The following is an 18,247-nucleotide window of genomic DNA, read 5'->3' as shown; positions in this document are numbered from 1 at the left end:
AAAACAAATAAAACCAGGAAGCTGGAGAGACGGCTCAGTGGTTCAGAGGACCCAAGTCAGGCAACTCACAACCATCTCTAACTCCAGCTCCAGGCCTTTGGCTTCCTGAGGCACCTGCACGCATGTGCACACAACACACCCACATGTAAGACACAAAGAGCTACACATGATTAAAAATAAAAATAAATCTAAAAAAAAAAAAAAAAAAAGCTGAGTAAAGGCACTTGGCACCAAGCTGTACAATGTGAGTTCGATCCCGGAGACCCACATGGTAGGAGAGAACTAGCGCCTGCAAGCTGACCTCTGACCTCTACATTAGCAACACACACACACACACACACACACACACACACACACACACGTTAAAATACACATTAACTAAAGATGTACTTAATTATTTTCACTTACTTCTTTGTGCATGCGTGTGTACGGGGAATGTCACACACTTAGACACAGCACGCATGACATATGGAACTTTTTCAGACTTGGATTCAAACCAAAGAAAACTGTAAAAAGACAGCTTCTTGAGAAATTAGAGAAGGAACTGGGCATGCACACATTTGATCCCAGCACTCAGGAGGCAGAGGCAGAAGGCTCTCCTTGAGTTCCAGGACAGCCTGGTCTATGTAGTGAGTTCCAGGCCAGCCAGGGATACATATTGAGACCCTGTCTCCAAAACAAACAAACAAAAAACAACAATCACAACAACGAAACCAAAACAAAAGAACAGAGATCAATGAAATAGGAGCCAGAAAAAAACCGCACAAAGAATAAGCAAAATAGATATTTGGCAACGGCACAATCAACTGACCCTTAGCTACACTCCAACAACCGAACTCAGAAAGGAAGGAGCGAGCACTACAATTGGTACCACAGAAATAAAGACGACTGTAAGGGGATGGACATGGAGGCACATGTCTGCAATCCCGAGTCAGGGGGCTGAGGCAGGAAGAGTATGACTTCCGGAGCAGCTGGCTCCTTAGTGAGACCCAGGCAGGGAAGAAAGGAGAAGGGAATTCCATGAACACCTCCATGCCAACAGGCTGGATAACCCAGAGGCATGAAGGAGCAAACGCTCTACTAAGACCGAAGTAGGAGGAGAGAGAGAGAGCCGAGAACAGAACAGCCGTTTCCCTTCTATACACGATTTCAGAAGAGCAGGCAGTCTCGTCTCTTCAGAGACTCTATTCGTATGATCGCGCGTGTGCTATGTGATCTGTGTGTGAGTGTGGGCACACACTTGGTGCCGCATACACGGGGAGGTCCGAGGACAGCTCTGTGGAGTCAGGTTTGGTGGGGATGTCATCCCGAGCCACCTCACTGGCTCTGATCACCGTTTTTCCTTTCTGTCACGGTCCTGAGACTGAGCCTAGGGCCTCACACTTGCAAGGCAAGCTCCCCACCACTGAGTTGTAACCCAACCCACACCGGTTCATAGAAAAGTATTTGGTAAAACAGTTCAGAGGGGATGAAGGGGCCAGGTGTGGTGACACACGCCTGGCATGCGGCACTTGGGAGGCAGAGGCAGGAGGATGACTGTAAGCTGAAGACCAACTGGTACACACAGCAAGACCCGTCTCAAAAATAAAAACAACAGAATGAATGCCATGCACACGGATGACAATATGACAGTATCAAACACGAGAGACCCAGGACGCCAAAGCCAACTTCATCAAGCCCAGGGCCCTGAAGAGACAGATCCAGAGGTCAAGGAACCAGTAAACATAACCGGAGAGGCAGGAGTCCGGAGTCCAAGGGCTCCCCGTGGCATCAGGAGTGAAAAGATGTCAACTCCGTCTGGGGAGACCCAAAGCAAAGCAGAACAGGAAGGCCGAAAGGGGTTGAGAAACCAGAAATGGGCAACACTGGAGAAAGTGACCTTCCTGAGGCCAGAGGGTGGCAGGTGGGAGAGGTGTCCAGGAGGGTGTGGGAGAGCTAGGGGCTGAGTAGTGGTCTCTCCCAGAATCCCATCAATACATCGTGGTTTCTACAAAGTCTCTCCCAGTTCACTGAAATCCTGTACAAGGTAAGAGGGGACGAGACTGCCAGTTTCCAGACAAAGCTATTTCTCTCTCTCTTTTTTTCAAGACAGGGTCTCATGTAGCCCAAGATGGCCTCACACTCACTAACTCACCAGTAGCTTTGAACTCGGAATGTCCTGTCTCCACCCGCTGAGTGCTGGGGATGACAGGCATGCATTTTTTTTTTTTAAACTGTATGGCCCTCTGCCAATACCTTATCTACTGGGAAACAAGAGTGTGTGAGTAGTCTCCTGCACCCCCCAGACCCCATCACACCAGAAGGACAAGAAGATGAAGAACCCCCATCTACAAAGCAGAGTGCGCATAGGAAACTCAGGCACACAACAGGAAGGAGGCTCTCAGCAGGTATCACATGGACATCCGGTCTCTGCTGAAGGGCATCACGCCACTCACTGACAATTCCCATGCCTGGCTGCTCCAGAGACTCTCCAGGCACACTCCTTAGCAGGTCTCTGATTAGCACTGATGTGAACCTAACACTAAGGGCCGACTATGGGCACAGTCACATTTTCCCAGCCAAAGCAGCCTTGAGGTATATTCAAGAATTACACCCATTTCGGGGCTGATGGAAGCCAGGGATCTAAGGAGGACATGTCACTGCCAGACATCAGCCCTCCCTCATAAGCAGCAGGAAGCCCCTCTCCAGGCAGAGGGTACCTGGGCCTCCCTCCACAGAACTCCAGGCCCTGAATCTAAGCTTCTCAGATGTTCCTCAACACATCTCAATGAGGCCTTTTCCTAAGAGAAGCTTTCTGATATAAAAAGGGCAAAGTCTCTCTCGCCTCTGGCAAAGGCTAGACCAACAATCTGCAGACATTGCACAAGATAGCTCCTTTTGCTTTTCTTTCTTTCTTTAAGATTTATTTATTATGTATAGTGTTCTGCCTGCAGGCCAGAAGAGGACTCCAGACCTCACTATAGATGGTTGTGGACCACCATGTGGGTGCTGGGAATTGAACTCGGGTCCTCTGGAAGAGCAGCCAGTGCTCTTAACCCCTGAGCCATCATCTCTCCAGCTCCCCTTTGTTTTTCTTGTGGGTTTAGAAGCCCTAGGGATGACCCTATGCCTCTGTTGCCAGAGGCCAAGGTAGACGGATTAGAGTCCACCCGTGTGCATCGTCTTCCCCCCACCCCCCTAGCCAGGTGGCCAGTCCTGTCATTCCAGAGCCAGGGCCTGGGGGAACGTGCAGGGGCAGAGGTAGACCACAGTCATATCAACTTCAGCTTTCCTATGGGTAGACAAGAAACCTCAGCCTCTCACCAGAAGCTCAGGTGCAAACCTGGGGTGATGGGGAGGGGGCTCTAATCTCCTGAGTCATCCAACTGTGACAGATGGCCTCCTGCCACTAGCAACTCTCAGAGGCCTCACTCCATCCAGCTATGAGTGAACTGAAGCCGGCCTCTAACAAGCAAACCACTCTGAGGGAGCATGGGCTTCTAAGGCCTTGTTTATCTGTACTAAGATCCTGCACTCACCATGACCAATAAAGCTACTTAACCATCAGGCCATAAAATGACCTTTCAGAAGGACTTAGCATCCCTTCACATGTAAGTGTACACACACACACACACACTCTCTCTCTCTACCTTACAAGTTTTGTTTTGTGATGCTGGGTTGGAACTCAAAGTCGGGCACCTCCTAGGCAAGTGCTCTGTCTCTGCACCACACTCTCAGCCTTGAGACATACCTCATCACGTCAGTGTTGTTTCCTCACCCCTGAACACAGAAAACATCCAAAGACGACACAGAACCAGGATTCAGAGCCGCCTAGATATGAAGAGACTAGAGCCGTCACCTACCACGATTCCCATGACTTCTTCTACAGCCACCAAGCCCAGCAATCAGCACCCCTCAAGGTCAAGACAGGAAGGGCCCCATGCTCTCATGGGTTCTACTGATGTCCTCAATAAAGGTGACCTTGACTGAACCAAGGGGGAAAGGGATACAGCCCTCCAGCAAGCAGAGGGATGGCACCCATCTCAACTGACCTCTCAACATGGTCCATGCCCAGACCAACTGTCTCTAGATCAAGAAATTTCAGAACCCACCCAAGTCCTAACCAGGGTTAAACCCACAGGAGACAAGTGTTCCTGCCTCTCCCTGAGTTTGAACTCAGAGGTGTCCTTTCCAACCACCCAACCCTCTACAAAAGAGCCTCTCCCCTACAGCAGGCTGGAAAACAAACGTGTGTTCGCATTTATGTGGCCGAGTGGACTCACAGGTGTACTACCAAAAAGCAACTGATTATCTGAAGAGTTTAATCAGCCTGAACTTGTTAGGCAGCCGGTTCCCTTGCAAATCGCTGTTCCCAGCAGGCTGTGGCCAAAGGGGTGCTGGCAGGACTAGGCCGGAGCAGGAGACGGACAAAGGTGTTGGGTAAGGACAAGGCGGGAAGGGCCACTGGGGCAGGCTTAGGGAGCCCGCCACAGGATGAGTTCTGTGATTTCCGCCCTGCTCCCCAACCTCATGGGTATCCCATAGTAGGCTGTGCCTGGACTGACATACACAAATGTAGTCTGGCCTACTTGGTAGAGTCCAGCAAAGAAAGGGTTCAGGAGATAGGCTGCGACATTCCAGGGGAAGATCTGCCCTGCATGAGTGTGCCCAGAAAGAATTAAGTTGATATCTGGCCGAGCCTGGAGGGCTCTCTTGGCAGCCAGAGGCTGGTGAGCCAGCAAGATGGTGGCGCTGTCTGGGCTGCAGCCCTCCAGAGCTTTGTCAAGGTCCATGCCGTGGCCGGCGTAGTGAAGGACGTCTGCTTCTATGTCGTCTACGCCCGCCAAGCAGACCCACTCTTTATCAGCCCCACCACCGTCCTGGTCCCTGGGGGCAGAAATCTTCACGTTCTCATTATGCAGAGGTCGGACATGCAAGGATTCTAGCAGTGCGAACCAGTTGCTGACATCCGACGTGTAGTATTCGTGATTACCCGTGACGAAGTAGGTGCCAAGACGGGCACGGAGCTGGCCCAAAGGAGCAACTGCCGTCTGCAGGGTGGAGGCTTCCGAATCGGAGAGGTCACCCACGATCACGGTGATGTCCGGCTCTAGCCTGTTCACCATCCTCACAAACATCTCCATCTTGGTTCTGCCCACTGTGGGCCCCAAGTGAATGTCCGAAAGGAGCACAATCTTGAGGTTATTCATAGAGGGGGGTAGCTGATGGATGGGTACCTCCACGGTTTTCACCACTGGGGGCTGGGCAGCATTCAGAAGGCCAATGGTACTGAGTACGGCCGTCACCGCCACTGCCAGGGCAGGCCTGAGCACCAGGTACCTTGTCTTGTCAAGGCTGCCCACCACCCTACCAGTGCGCCAGGCTAAGAACTGGTAGGCCTGCTCCATGGCGTTCAAGATACAGAGGAAGAAAACCATAATAATGTAAGCACCCAGGCAGGAGTAGGCTGCTAAAGAAAACACATAGGGTTCCTCGGCCACCAAGAAGAGCATGGTGAAGAAACTGGAATGTGCCAGGGCCAGAAACGCCACGACAACCAGCTTCCAAAGCTGGAAACAGGTGGATCCCACGGCAGGGGAATGGCTGAGGTTGCTCACTGTGCTCCGCCAGATGTACAAGGAACCAATGAGCATGAGGGAGTTGACAAACAGGACCATCTGCAAGCGAAACAGCCAGCGCCAGGCCTGGAGCTCAAGGGTCTCAGCCAGAAAGGAGCGGGAGAGGATCATGGACACGAAGACAGTGGCTGCAGCCAGGGCAGCCTTGGACCCCGGGGACAGCTGCCTGAAGAGTACCATTCTCTCAGCTCCCAGAGAGTCCCCAGCAGCTCAGGGCAGGCAGACTCGGGAAGGCAAGTGACTTCTTTAGAAAGGACAGTGGCCAATGAGAGACTTCCAGATGAGCTCCGCCTGCAACCAGGAACTGGCATCAGCTTTGTGGGACAGATATTAAAGTATCCTTATCCCCATCCAATAAAAGCCCACAGACCACTTACACAGCTCCAACCTGCCTCAAATCCAAGCCACTAGATTATCAGTTGGTTGCTATGCTTTATTATTAAAATACACCGCAATCATGGCGTGATGCGTGATGGATAGTTTTATTTTGTTCTTTCCTTCTTTTTATTCTTTTTTACGACAGGTCTCACGTAGGCTAGGCTGGCCTTGAATTCACAATGTAGCCAAGTATATCTTGAATTGCCAATCCTCCTGCCTCCACCTAACAAGTGCTGGGATTATAGGTGCGCTCTGCCATGGGCGGTTGGTTTACGTGGTTCTGAGGATGGAATCCCAGGCTTCATGAACGCTAGGCAGGCACTCTATCAGGCAGGCTACATCTCCAGCCTCAGTGCTCATCGTCCTAACAGTGTTTCGTATGTTTAAAGGTCCCCCTCAATGGGTATGAATTGTTTCCTTTTTTTAATAATAGGAAAAACACTCTAAATTACCAGCTCTCAGCATGAAGTCTAGGGAAAATCTCTCCCTAAGTCAAAACTCTTTTCGAAACAATATTAAACGTCACTGTCTTTCCATTCTCACTCTTCCTGTGAGTGTACAATAGAGTTTTTCAAAGACTACCAACACGTGAGTTCACTGCAGACTGCAAAGGTCAACATAAAAAGCTGACTTCTGGGGCTGGGGTGTAGCTGAGTTGGTAGAGTACTTAGCATGAGCAAAGGCCTGCGTTCCACCCTCCACACTACATAAACAGGCACGACAGTACCCAACTATATCCCCAGCACCTGAGAGGTAAAGGCAGGAGGGTCAGAAGCTCAAGGCTATGTTTGACTACATGCCAAGTTAGAGGTCACCTTGGGCTTCATGAGACCTTGTCATTAAAAACAAAAGAACGGACTTATCTTAATGTAACTACAACTCTGTCTGAAAATTCTGAGACATTTCTTTTTCATACAATGTATTTTGTGCAATTGGTTTATGACTATTTTTTCCTTCTTTTTTAACTTTATTTTATATACATTGGTGTGAAGGTGTCAAATCCCCTGGAACTAGAATTTCAGACAGTTGTGAGCTGCCATGTGGTTGCTGGGAATTGAACCGGGGTCCTCTGGAAGAGCAGTCAGTGCTCTTAACTGCTGGGCCATCTCTCCAGCCCGGTTTATTATGGCTGGCTGCTGGTGCTGCCCTCTTTAATCCCCGCACTCTGGGAGGTGGAGCCAGGCAGATCTCTGAGTTTGAGGCCAGCCTGGTCTACAGAGTGAGTTCCAGGACAGTCAGGGCTATACAGAGAAACCTTGTCTTGAAAAAACAGAAAAAAGAAAGCACGCATTTTAACTTTTCATCTAGGACTAAAGTTGGAGAGTTAATGTTGCAGATGCAAACAAAAAACAATGGAAAGCTGTAGTCGACTGGTATCTCTCTTTGACCCTAGTCTAAAGGCTCAAGATGGTACTTATATTCTCGATGAGACAGCAACCTCTGCAGGGCCCCTCCTACTTCTTACCTAACGAATTACACCAGGCCAATGACCTCCATAAACCCTTGTCTCTTCCTCTCCATACTGATACTGAAGGAATTATGGGTCCCTGTCTGCCCTCTACCCTACCTGCTCCCATGAGCCTCTGCCCATTGGTTCTCAAGGATGGCAAGCTCAGACGGAGCAGCAGGCACTCAATTTGCAATAACTCTTTCCTTAAATGAAAGCATTCTCAGCAACTCTTTTCCAAAAACTTAAAAGTTTCAACTCTGGTTTTAGATAAACGTGTGCCATTTCCAAGAGCGTAATTTTTGCAAGTTGTAAGGCTTAAAGTCTACTAACTTGTACGTTAACTTACCCCCGACTCAGTCCATCTGGAGGACCCCAAGCTGATTCGCTCAAAATGCAAAGCAGCAGCAGCTGTGATCCACTACGCACTGTCGCCTTCACAGGTGCGAACCTCTCCAGCGGCCGTGTCCAACGCACCTCAGCCCCCCTCTTCCCCGCTCCCCGCCCCCGGAGATCTCGCCTGGGGCAGTTTGCTTTTTCCCACCCTCAACTCTAAAAGGAAAGGCTTCCAGAAAGGCGATGAACACCCCAAACTAAAAGCATCCAGCAGGTGGCTAGCAAGAAGCGGACAAGATGTTTGAGAAGGGCGATGTCCCCTAATACAAATATTCCTGTGACCCCAATGCAGGAGCCTCTCCTGACCCCATTTTTCTCCTTCCGGAGCGCTCCGTGAAGCCCGAACTCCGCAAGGATCGCGCCCCACGCCACGGCCCGAGGAGCCCTCCCGCAACCCCGCGCAGCCTGGAGCCCCTCTCCCCAGAAACCGAAGCTGGAAAGGAGCGGGCGCCCCTCAGCTAACCCCCGAACGCGCTGCACAAACGAGGAAGCAAGTCTGCGCGCAGGGCACCGCCGCAGTGGAACCCTAGCGCGCCAGCAACCAGGAAGGACGCGCGCCCCGCCGGCCGGCCCGCCCCCTAAGGGAGGCCTGGCCACTGCCTGCGCCTCGGCGGCCCGCCTGCTCCGAAGGGTGACTGAGGGTCCCCCGGATTCCCGCTGTGCAGAGCCGCGGCTTCTCTGGGCCTCTGGCCGCTTCCCAGCGGCGGAGCGTCCCCGCGCGGTGGCACCGAAGACTTACATGGACGCCTTGCGCAGCGCCCAGCCGGGGCGGCGCCAGTAGCAGGAGCAGCGTGCACAGCGGGACCCGGAGCATGACGGCGATCGGGTGGAACCGCTCCACTCGGCCGTGGGCACTCTGGCCAGCCGCTCCACCTCCGGGCCTGAGGACCCTCAGCCAGGACCCGCCCCGGCAGGACCCGCCTCCCGCCCCGCCCCACCCCGCCCCGGGGCTCTGGGCTCGGAGCGGAGACCCAGCCTCTCCCGGCCACGTGACTCCGGAGCAGCTGTTGTTTAATCATGGCCCGCATCTGCACGTCCCTCCGGAATGGCGGTTCCCCTAAATCAGCCTTGAGTAAGCGCAGGGGCTGGTCATCCACCGGGGCCTTCAGGCTGTCCCGGCTACCGAGAAAGAACTGAGCAGGGAAACAGCCAATCCCCACTGCCCCCAGCAGTAGAAGCCTAGCCCCGTAAACGCTCCCTAGCACGTGGTCTGATGCTCACAAGGTGTGGTCCACAAGCCAGGCCACTCAAATTTGGGGAATGGGTCCTCGAAACACAGATTCTAGGACAGGACCCAGCTCTGAGTTTCAGTGCATGCTAAAGTTGGAGAAGCGCTGCGCTAGGTTATTGAGGGATTGTAAGTGTGACTCAGCTATGGGGAAGTTATTTTGAACTGCCAGCCTCAGGCTGCCTTGAATTTTAGTGGTGAGAAAGAACAGCAGCACTTCCCACAGTTAACTTCTGGTCTACTGCCTCCTGAGTGCTGGAATTACAGTCATGTGCCGCCACCTCTGGTTTAAGTGAGGTTGATTTAAATATACATACTTAAGGTTTTCCAGCTTTAATGGGTTGTCATCTATAACAATATTCATTTATTTCAGGCATTGTTTCATTTTTATTTATCTATTTTATTTACTTTTGCAGTTCACAGGTCCTCATTAATACCAAGCAAGTACTCTACTATTGGACCATACCCCTAAATCCCTATTTTGTTCATTTCTTTATTTCTTTGTTTTCTCTTATTTATTTATCTATTTTTTATTTTTCTGAGTCAGCTTCTCACTATCCTCTGATCTCCACATGTACATCATGGCACACACACGGACACACACAAATACATACATGAACATATACACACAAATATACACTATATACATATAATATACGAATAAATAAATAAAACTGTTTTTGGGGGTGGGGGGTTGAGACACGGTTTCTCTGTGAAACAGTCCTGGCTATCCTGGAACTCACTCTGTAGTCCAGGCTGGCCTCAAACTCACAGAGATCCACCTGCCTCTGCCTCCCAAGTTCTGGAATTAGAGCCATGTGCCACCACAACCCGGCCTTTTTTAGAATATTTATTCATTTACTTTTTATGTGCATTGGTGTTTTGCCTGCATATGTATGCCTGTGTAAGAGTGTTAGGAACTGTAGTTACAGACAGTTGTGAGCCACCATGTGGCTGCTGGGAATTGAACTCAGGTCCTCTGGAAGAGCAGCCAGTGCTCTTAATCTCTGAGCCATCTCTCTAGCCCCTAATTTAAGCTTTTAAAAACAGGATCTCAAGTAGTACAGACTGTACTCAAACTTACAACAGTTTTGTTGTTGTTTTGGCTTTATAAGACAGGGTTTCTATTATGTAGCTCTGGCTGCCCCAGAACTCTCTATGTAGAACAGACTGGTCTTGTGTTGCACGAATACTAATTGGTCTTATAATAAAAACCTGGAGTCAGATATGGGGTAAATGCTGAAAGATCAGAGGAAACGAGCCATAGTCATTTCCTACCTCACCAACTCCTCAGCCAAAAGGGGAAGATCCTGTCTCCATGAATACTTAGACTGAATGACTCTGATCCCTCAGCCTAAAGAGCCCCCTCACATCTCCTGTCTCCTCTGGCCTTATATTCCTTTCTCTGCCCAGCCATATCACTTCCTGTCTCAACCTTCCTAGTGCTGGGATTAAAGGTGTGAGCCACCACTGCCTGGCCTCTATGGCTAACTCTGTGGCTGGCTCTGCTCTCTGATCTTCAGACAAGCTTTATTTGTTAAAGCATATACAACATATCACCATAGTCTTGAATTACAGAGATCTGCCTGCCTCTGCCTCCCAAATACTAAGATTAAAGGTGTGTACCACCATGTCCACTCTCACATTCTATTTTGATAAATAAATGTGTCGTTAAATTATGTTATTGACATATGAGACTTTAAAGTCCTCATGCCATTTTCTCACCTGGACCCCCAGTTTGACCATTATGGTTAGTTCTATACTGGGGGTATTGGGGTGGCTCACTATAGCTAGAGTTTTCCTGCCTGGCCCACAGTCAGGACAAATCTCTGTCACCTGCCAGTCCCACAGCTGCTCAGACCCAACCAAGTAAACACAGAGACTTACATTGCTTACAAACTGTATGGCCGTGTCAGGCTTCTTGCTAACTGTTCTTATATCTTAAATTAATCCATTTCCATTAATCTATACCTTGCCACGTGGCTCGTGGCTTACCGGCATCTTTACATGCTGCTTGTCATGGCGGCGGCTGGCAGTGTCTTCTTCTGCCTTCCTGTTCTTTCTTTTCTCCTCTCTGTTAGTCCCACCTATACTTCCTGCCTAGCCACCTGCCAATCAGTGTTTTATTTATTGACCAATCAGAGCAATTTGACATACAGACCATCCCACAGCAGCTCACCCTTGTAATTATAACGCTCCAGGGACTGAGGCAGGAAGATTGCCACAAATAAGAGGCTAGCTTGGGTTACCTGCCACTTTGGATAAACATCCCTAGACCTGATGTCTCTAAGCCCCTCACTTGCACACTGGCTGCATGCTCATAATTGTATGCTCTACTTAGGGCCAGATAGATTGAAAGTCTTCATTTTTTTTTTTTCTTTCAAGACAGGATTTCTCTGTGTAGCCCTGGCTGTCCTAGAACTCACCCTGTAGACCAGGCTGGTCTCGAACTCAGAGGTCTGCCTGGCTCTGCCTCCAGAGTGCTGGGATTAAAGGCGTGTGCCGCCACGGCCACCACCCAGCTTCTTCCTTCAAATTTTAATGTGCAAGAATAAATTTTTCTTGGGTTCAGGGGGATGGTGCAGCAGGTTAAGGCTGTGAAAGCCTGATGACCTGTGGAAAGAAATGGTTCCATCCAAGTCCAGCTTGGTAGATCATTGATTTTACTGGGGTTAATTACAGGAGCCTGGGTGACTCAATAGTAGTTGCATTAGAGAAACATGTCACCCACATATGGTTGAGGCATGTGTCACGAGGTCTTGACCCCTCAACCTTCCTCTTCTTGTACACCTAGCGTTCCCCAAGATCATCAGCAGATGGGTGCAGGGAGGAATGGTGACAGGAATCCCAGGTGAGGGTCTGGTGACCCTGTCTCCAGACCCATGACTACCACATTACAGCTGGCTGTCATTGCTTTGCTTATTTTGTTCCATGGCTGCAAGACCCAAGTATTGTTTGGTCCCCTCCGCAACTTCTGCTTCCTGATGACAGTCACATCATTTGAGAAGGAAACGGTGACACCACAACCCTCCACCCCTTCCTCCAGCTCTTAAATTCTTTCTACCGCCTCTTCAGCCATGTTCAGTCTTTGAAGGAGTGATGTAGATATGATTCTTTTCTAAGCACTGGGACATTATACCAAAACAACAGCTGCTTGCTTATTCCCACCAGCTTGACTGGTTATCAGTCTCTGTGGTCACCTCTCCATGGTTACCTCCACCCATCCCAGAAAAGAGATTTCCTGGACCTCAGCTGAAAAGTCCTATATGGATGTAAACACAAACACGCGTCTACTTACCAAAAGAACAACCTTAGCCTCCCCCTGGTGCCTACAACTAGCCAGCCACAGGGTTTGGTACGTATAGTACCAAACTTGAGTTTTCACCTCTGGAGTGGGTGGAGTCTTAAATCCAGCCAGAAAGTAGTTGGTTGTACCTATAACTGTCAGGACAGTACTGCAAGTAGAATAAATATCGTGCTCACGTGTCAGTAATGTGCTAAGTGGGATCCAGAACTGAGCAGGACTGACAGCAACAATTCTTTCTGGGCAGTCTGCATCATGCCTTCTGGTACTATGTATGCCAGCTATCAGGAAGGAGGCCTCCAGCTCTGCCCAGTCTCTGTGCCCTGCAACTAGAGGATACAGTGTTTGGGCAATAAGGGTTTGTCATCCTGTTCTGGTGTGCGACAGTGGCAATGGGTAGCCAGAGCTTTCAAAGGCTGAGGTGTTGTAGCCCACTAGGTTTCCTAGTGGCTGTCCCAAGCAGTGCTGCATAAGAGGTTGATTGGACCATGGGCCTGGGTACCAGGTGTTTGTAAGGGTCTAACTAGCAAGGGGGAGGTCTTTTGCTCCACCTCTTGGCATTGTTATAAATAGACCTTTGGAATGACGTTCTGGGCCGGTGGATAAGGATCCAGGCCCACTCGAGTCTATCCTGTGTTTTCTCTGTTTCTTTCCCTTCTTTGTTTCTAAGTTTCTTATTCCTCATTTCTCAAGAGTCCCTGGGGTAAAAAAATAGTGTGGGGGCTGGTCCCCCACATTGAGCTCTCTCCAGCCCCCTTTTCTAAAAAAAACACCCCACATTATTATATTTATGCATCGATGTGTGTATATGTGTATGTGGGGGGTGCATACATGCCAAAATGAACATGTGGAGGTCAGAGAACAACTTGCAGTAGTGAGTTCTCCTCTTCTACCATGTGGGTCACAGGGATCAAACTCACGTTGTCAGGGTGACTTTACCTAGTGAGCCATCTTTCTGGCCCCACTGAAAGGAAAAATATCAGCCCAGGATCTCCAAGACCAAATTCACAGACCAAGTTCTTAGCACAAAGGAGATTTATTTGCCCCAGAGGAACAGAGGGCAGGGATAAGGGACAAAGACAAGAGACAGAGGCCGAGGAAGAAGGGGAAGGGAACAGGGAGAAGTAGCAGGGATATTTGTCCCAGATGACAAAGGACTGCCCCTGGACAGAGAGGAGACAGAAGTGGCTGTTGTGTCCCGCTCAACCTGTCGAACGGTTCTAAAGGGAGGAGTGTGGAATTGGGAAATGATAGCTATGAGATATAGATGTAGATGAAGAAAAAGACAGAGACACAGGATAGCTTCAGGAGGGCTCTGGGTCAATACCACAGACACCTGAGCTTATTACTCACAGCCTTTATATACCCAAGGCAAGGGGGGCAAAAAGACCTCTCCCTTTCAAGGACATCACAGTTCAAGGCACAAAGTACAGTCATGTGTAAACATCTCCTTAGTACTCAAGACATCTGGTGACCATGTCTTATGGCAAAGCATCCTGAAATAGACCTTGAAGTATAAGATGCCTGGTAACCATGCCTTTGGCCAGAACATCCTATTATGCAACCTTGCAGGGGGAAACAAGCTCAGAATCTCTGACTTTGAGTCAAGACGAAAACAACCCAAAAGCTGGAGTCTCTGTGGGCCCCCACATAGTCCCCCTTTTCTTGGACCCTTCAGATGACTGTGCCTGTCTTAGGTCACCTTCTTCAACCATCCAGTCTTACCCATCTTTGAAACACACTTACCACCAAGGGTGCCCTGTCTTAGGTTGACAGGTGGTAAGAATTTACCACTCTCTGACTACCAGCCTCTGGCAAAGGAGGGTGCAGAGTTTAACTCTATGCAGCTCTGTCTGAATCAGCTTTCCACTAAGAGCTTGCTAGTAGCTGGAATAATCATAGCAATACACATGCTCCTTATGGCTGCTATACCTCCTAGTAAAGGAGTAGAGGATGATCAAGATAGAATGGCCTTTTTAAATGGTCCAGGATGTTCACAGCAATTTTAGCTGCATCAAAATCCAACTACGTTTTGACATCTTTTTTGTTTGTTTGTTTTTTGAGACAGGCTTTCTGTGTAGTTTTGGTGCTTTTCCTGGAACCCACTCTGTAGCCCAAGCTGGCCTTGAACTCACAGAGATCTGCCTGCCTCTGCCTCCCGAGTGCTGGGATTAAAGGCGTGAGCCACCACCGCCCGGCTACCATTATCAGTTTTAATAACTTTTGGTATCCCCATGTAGGAGAAACATTTCAGGCAATGAGCAATTACATGCTTAGTGCTTCTCTAGATTGTGCACTGACCATCAAAAATTCTGAATAAGTGTGGCAATCTATTGTGTACCCTAATAAAAAGTGCCTGAAGATCAGAGAACAGAACAAGCCACTAGATTAAACATAGAGGCCAGGCAGTGGTGACACACACCTTTAATTTCAGTACTGAGAAGCACACATGACTTTAATCCCAAGAAGTGATGGTTGGGTGGAGAAAAGTATATAAGGCATGAGGAGACAGGAACTAAAGGCTTTTCAGCAGAAGCATCCCTTTTAGCTAGAGGCTCTTTCAAGCTGAGGAGTTGGAGAGGTAAGAGGTTGTGGTTTGCTCTGCTTCTCTGATCTTTCAGCTTTTATCCCAATATCAGGCTCTGGGTTTTTATTAAAAGATCATCTATCATTCGAGTTACAAATAAGTATCTATTGTCTTTTGTTTTGTTTTGTTTTGTTTTTCAAGACACATTTCTCTGTGTAGCTTTGTGCCTTTTCCTGGAACTCACTTTGGAGACCAGGCTGGCCTCGAACTCACAGAGATCCGCCTGCCTCTGCCTCCCAGTGCTGGGATTAAAGGCACGCACCACCACCGCCTGGCAAGTATCTATTGTCACGTGCACATATTTTAATTTACCAAATTCCACAATATGAGTAACATCTATTTGCCATAAGTGATTAGGAAGAAGGCCTCAGGATTTACCCCAAAGTAAGGCACAGACATATATTGTTTAATGATCTGATGAGCAATTTCCTTGGTAAGGCCAAATTGGTTTTTAAACTTCTGGTATTCTGATGATGAAGGGCATGTGACTGTTGAGGTAATTCTACCTGGGATAAGGTAATCATCCGTGCTAATTTATCAGCTGATCCATTACTGTTAGCTAAAGGCCAGGAAGATTGGAAAGAGCTCTAATATGACCCACAAAGCACAGTAACTTTCTTTGATGAAAGGCATCTTGAATTTGCTGAAACAGCATCCTAACCTGACCATTACTAGTCCCAATACAGGGAACAGTTTCTATAACTTGAAGAGCTCTATAAATATAATGACCATCTATCCATATACAAATTAAATGAACTATTTACAAGAAGCTGGAAAACCATAGTCACAGCTCTTAATTCTACTATCTGAGCTGGAGCTGGAGTTGTTTGTACTATGTAACCTTTACCATTGATAACAGAAGCAGCTCTCCCGTTGGAGGAACCATCAGTAAAAACCAGCAAAGCATCTCTTACAGGATCTTTCATCACAACCTTAGGAAATATAAAGGAATGCATTTGGGTGAATTACAATAATTGATCAGCTGGAAAATGATTATCAATTTGATTATCAAAAACTGAGAAAAAGCAATTGCCCAAGAATCCTTTTAGCTATTAGATCCCAAGTGCACTTCATACTTGCTTGAACAAAGAGTGGGCCTCAGGTTTCTACCCTTAATATATTCTACCCTTAGTGTATATATATATTTGAAAAGACATCTGAAAAAACAATGAAAATCAAGAGTTAAAAAGTTAAAACTGAGCCAGGCATGTTGGCACACTCGTTAATCACAACACTCAGGAGGCAGAGGCAGGCAGATCTCTGTGAGTTCCAGGACACCCAAGGCTATATAGTAAGAGCCTGTCTTGTAAATGGACATTTCTTGTCCTGACCGCCCCATCCCAAATAACTGACTCAGAGGCTGAATATGAATTATAAATACTCAGCTGTAAGGAAATGAGTTTATCACATGAATACATCCCATTCTACTGGGCATTACTATGAAGATGATTTCTTCTTAAACTGTACTGTCTAATTGATAAATATAATGTTAGCTTGTACAGAGTTTTGATGAATAAAAGTAAATACAAGGAAATGTTACACAGCTAAGCCTATGAGTTCCACCTAAGGAGCTGCTTCAGATCACAAGCTCAGGTTAATAATTAGGAAAGTAATCGAATTCCCTGGGAGCCAAGCTGGTCTTAATTCTCTTAATGCTGAAAAGATGCAGTCATGGGTTTGGTGTATGTCGTTAGCTGAAACAAAAACTTGTAATAACTTCAGATTAGATCAGATGTTTTGACAATAGCTTTAGGATGAAAAAACCAGCTCTTTCCGCAGTCTCTCCTTCCATACTCCCCCCTCCACATGGTCTTCTCTCTCTCTCTCTCTCTCTCTCTCTCTCTCTCTCTTTCCCAATAAAGCTCTAGAAAGGTAAAAAAAAAAAAAAAAGAAAAAAAAAAGAAAAAAACATAGAAAACAATCTAATGTCTACAAGGACACATAGCTGAGGTCAAAAATACAAAGCAGCCCAACTGCTAAGGTTGGTTGGTGATTAAAGGTGATGATTAACTCTTTGTACCCAATTCCTACCCTCAATCTCTTGATACAAGAAACTATTGATAAATGGGTATATACCCTAAAGATCTAAAGTACAGCTGGCTGACTGTCTTTTTTTTTTTTCAGAGCTGAGGACAGAACCCAGGGCCTTGTACTTGCTAGGCAACCACTCTACCACTGAGCTAAATCCCCAACCTCGGCAAACTGTCTTTTATGTACAAAAGTTTATGTTTATGATTCCTTTAAGATTAACTTTCAAGATAAACAGTAAAATGTTTGATTTTTTCTTTGTAACAGCAGTATGCAGCCTGCCAACAAGAGTTGGCTGTGAAAAATACTTTCTATCTGCTCATGTATTGTTAATCTGTAATAAGTTGCTTAGATATAAATGTATATGGGATATTGGGATGACTTTATTTTTAATCATGTATGGGAGATGAAAAACATGTTTTTTACATGTACTCTGTAGGAACTTAGCAGAATCACTGTATGAGGTAGATATTAGAATGAACAGCTGTTTTTTAGAAGCGTCTTGACCTTGAAGAATCCTTGTGGAAAACAATGATTGTTTAGCTGAGGGAGGTCTTACAGCTATCCCATGACTTTGGTCACAAGACACCTTAGGCACACCTGAGACTCTTGTATTATTATTTTTTAAAATTTATTTATTTATTTATTATGTATACAGTATTCTGCCTGCATGTATACCTGCAGGCCAGAAGAGGGCACGAGATCTCATTGTAGATGGCTGTGAACCACCATGTGGTTGCTGGGAATTGAACTCAGGACCTCTGGAAGAGCAGCCAGTGCTCTTAACCTCTGAGCCATCTCTCCAGCCCCACAGGCTCTTGTATTATTGTGTATTGCACAATGCATAGTGAAGAGCTAGGGCCATGGAGGCATATGATGCTCTCCTTCAGTAAGACATATAAATTAAGGTTAGGGACCTTGGTATGAGAAAAAAACTTTATGTAACAATCTATAAATATGCTTTTGTATGGCTGTTCACCCCCAGTCAGTCCAGTCCATAGGACGAGGCTGGTGAATAAAGAAGGAAGCCATGAAGAGAATGTGTGAGTGTCCTTTTTCCTACCCCCCTCAGACAGAAAAGCCCAGTACATGCCACTGTGACTTTCCCTTCAAGCCCTGTGCTGCCTAGAGGCTGGTCCCCCAGATGGCGTTGAAGATACATCACCCCACATCACACAGAGGAAGAGGACCCACCCCTCTGGAATCTCTGCCAAGGGTCATCCACCTTGCTTTTCCCTGTGGGTAGAAACCTTGGCTTTTG

The 18,247-nt window shown here is 47.6% G+C and overlaps 2 protein-coding genes across 2 annotated transcripts in view; both read right to left on the bottom strand.

Moving 5' to 3' along the window:
- Glb1 (galactosidase beta 1) overlaps nucleotides 1–8,738 on the bottom strand; it is a 74,491-nt gene extending 65,753 nt beyond the window's left edge. Inside the window, exon 1 of the mRNA XM_059268811.1 lies at nucleotides 8,579–8,738. Coding sequence (XP_059124794.1) covers nucleotides 8,579–8,653 — 75 coding nt within the window. The 5' untranslated portion in view covers nucleotides 8,654–8,738. The remainder of the gene's footprint in view (nucleotides 1–8,578) is intronic.
- Tmppe (transmembrane protein with metallophosphoesterase domain) lies at nucleotides 3,622–7,910 on the bottom strand. The gene is made up of 2 exons (XM_059268812.1): nucleotides 7,793–7,910; nucleotides 3,622–5,909 (listed from the first exon to the last, which is right to left on the bottom strand). Exon 2 carries the CDS (start codon nucleotides 5,796–5,798, stop codon nucleotides 4,455–4,457), a length of 1,344 nt encoding a protein of 447 aa, XP_059124795.1. The 5' UTR covers nucleotides 5,799–5,909; nucleotides 7,793–7,910; the 3' UTR covers nucleotides 3,622–4,454.
- Nucleotides 8,739–18,247: the final 9,509 nt, after the last annotated feature.

The sequence above is a fragment of the Peromyscus eremicus genome, chromosome 7 (assembly GCF_949786415.1).
Source record: "Peromyscus eremicus chromosome 7, PerEre_H2_v1, whole genome shotgun sequence".
In the NCBI taxonomy this organism is placed as follows: domain Eukaryota; kingdom Metazoa; phylum Chordata; class Mammalia; order Rodentia; family Cricetidae; genus Peromyscus; species Peromyscus eremicus.
The sequence above is the reverse complement of the archived record's forward strand: the minus strand, read 5'-3'. Positions and strand labels throughout refer to the sequence as shown.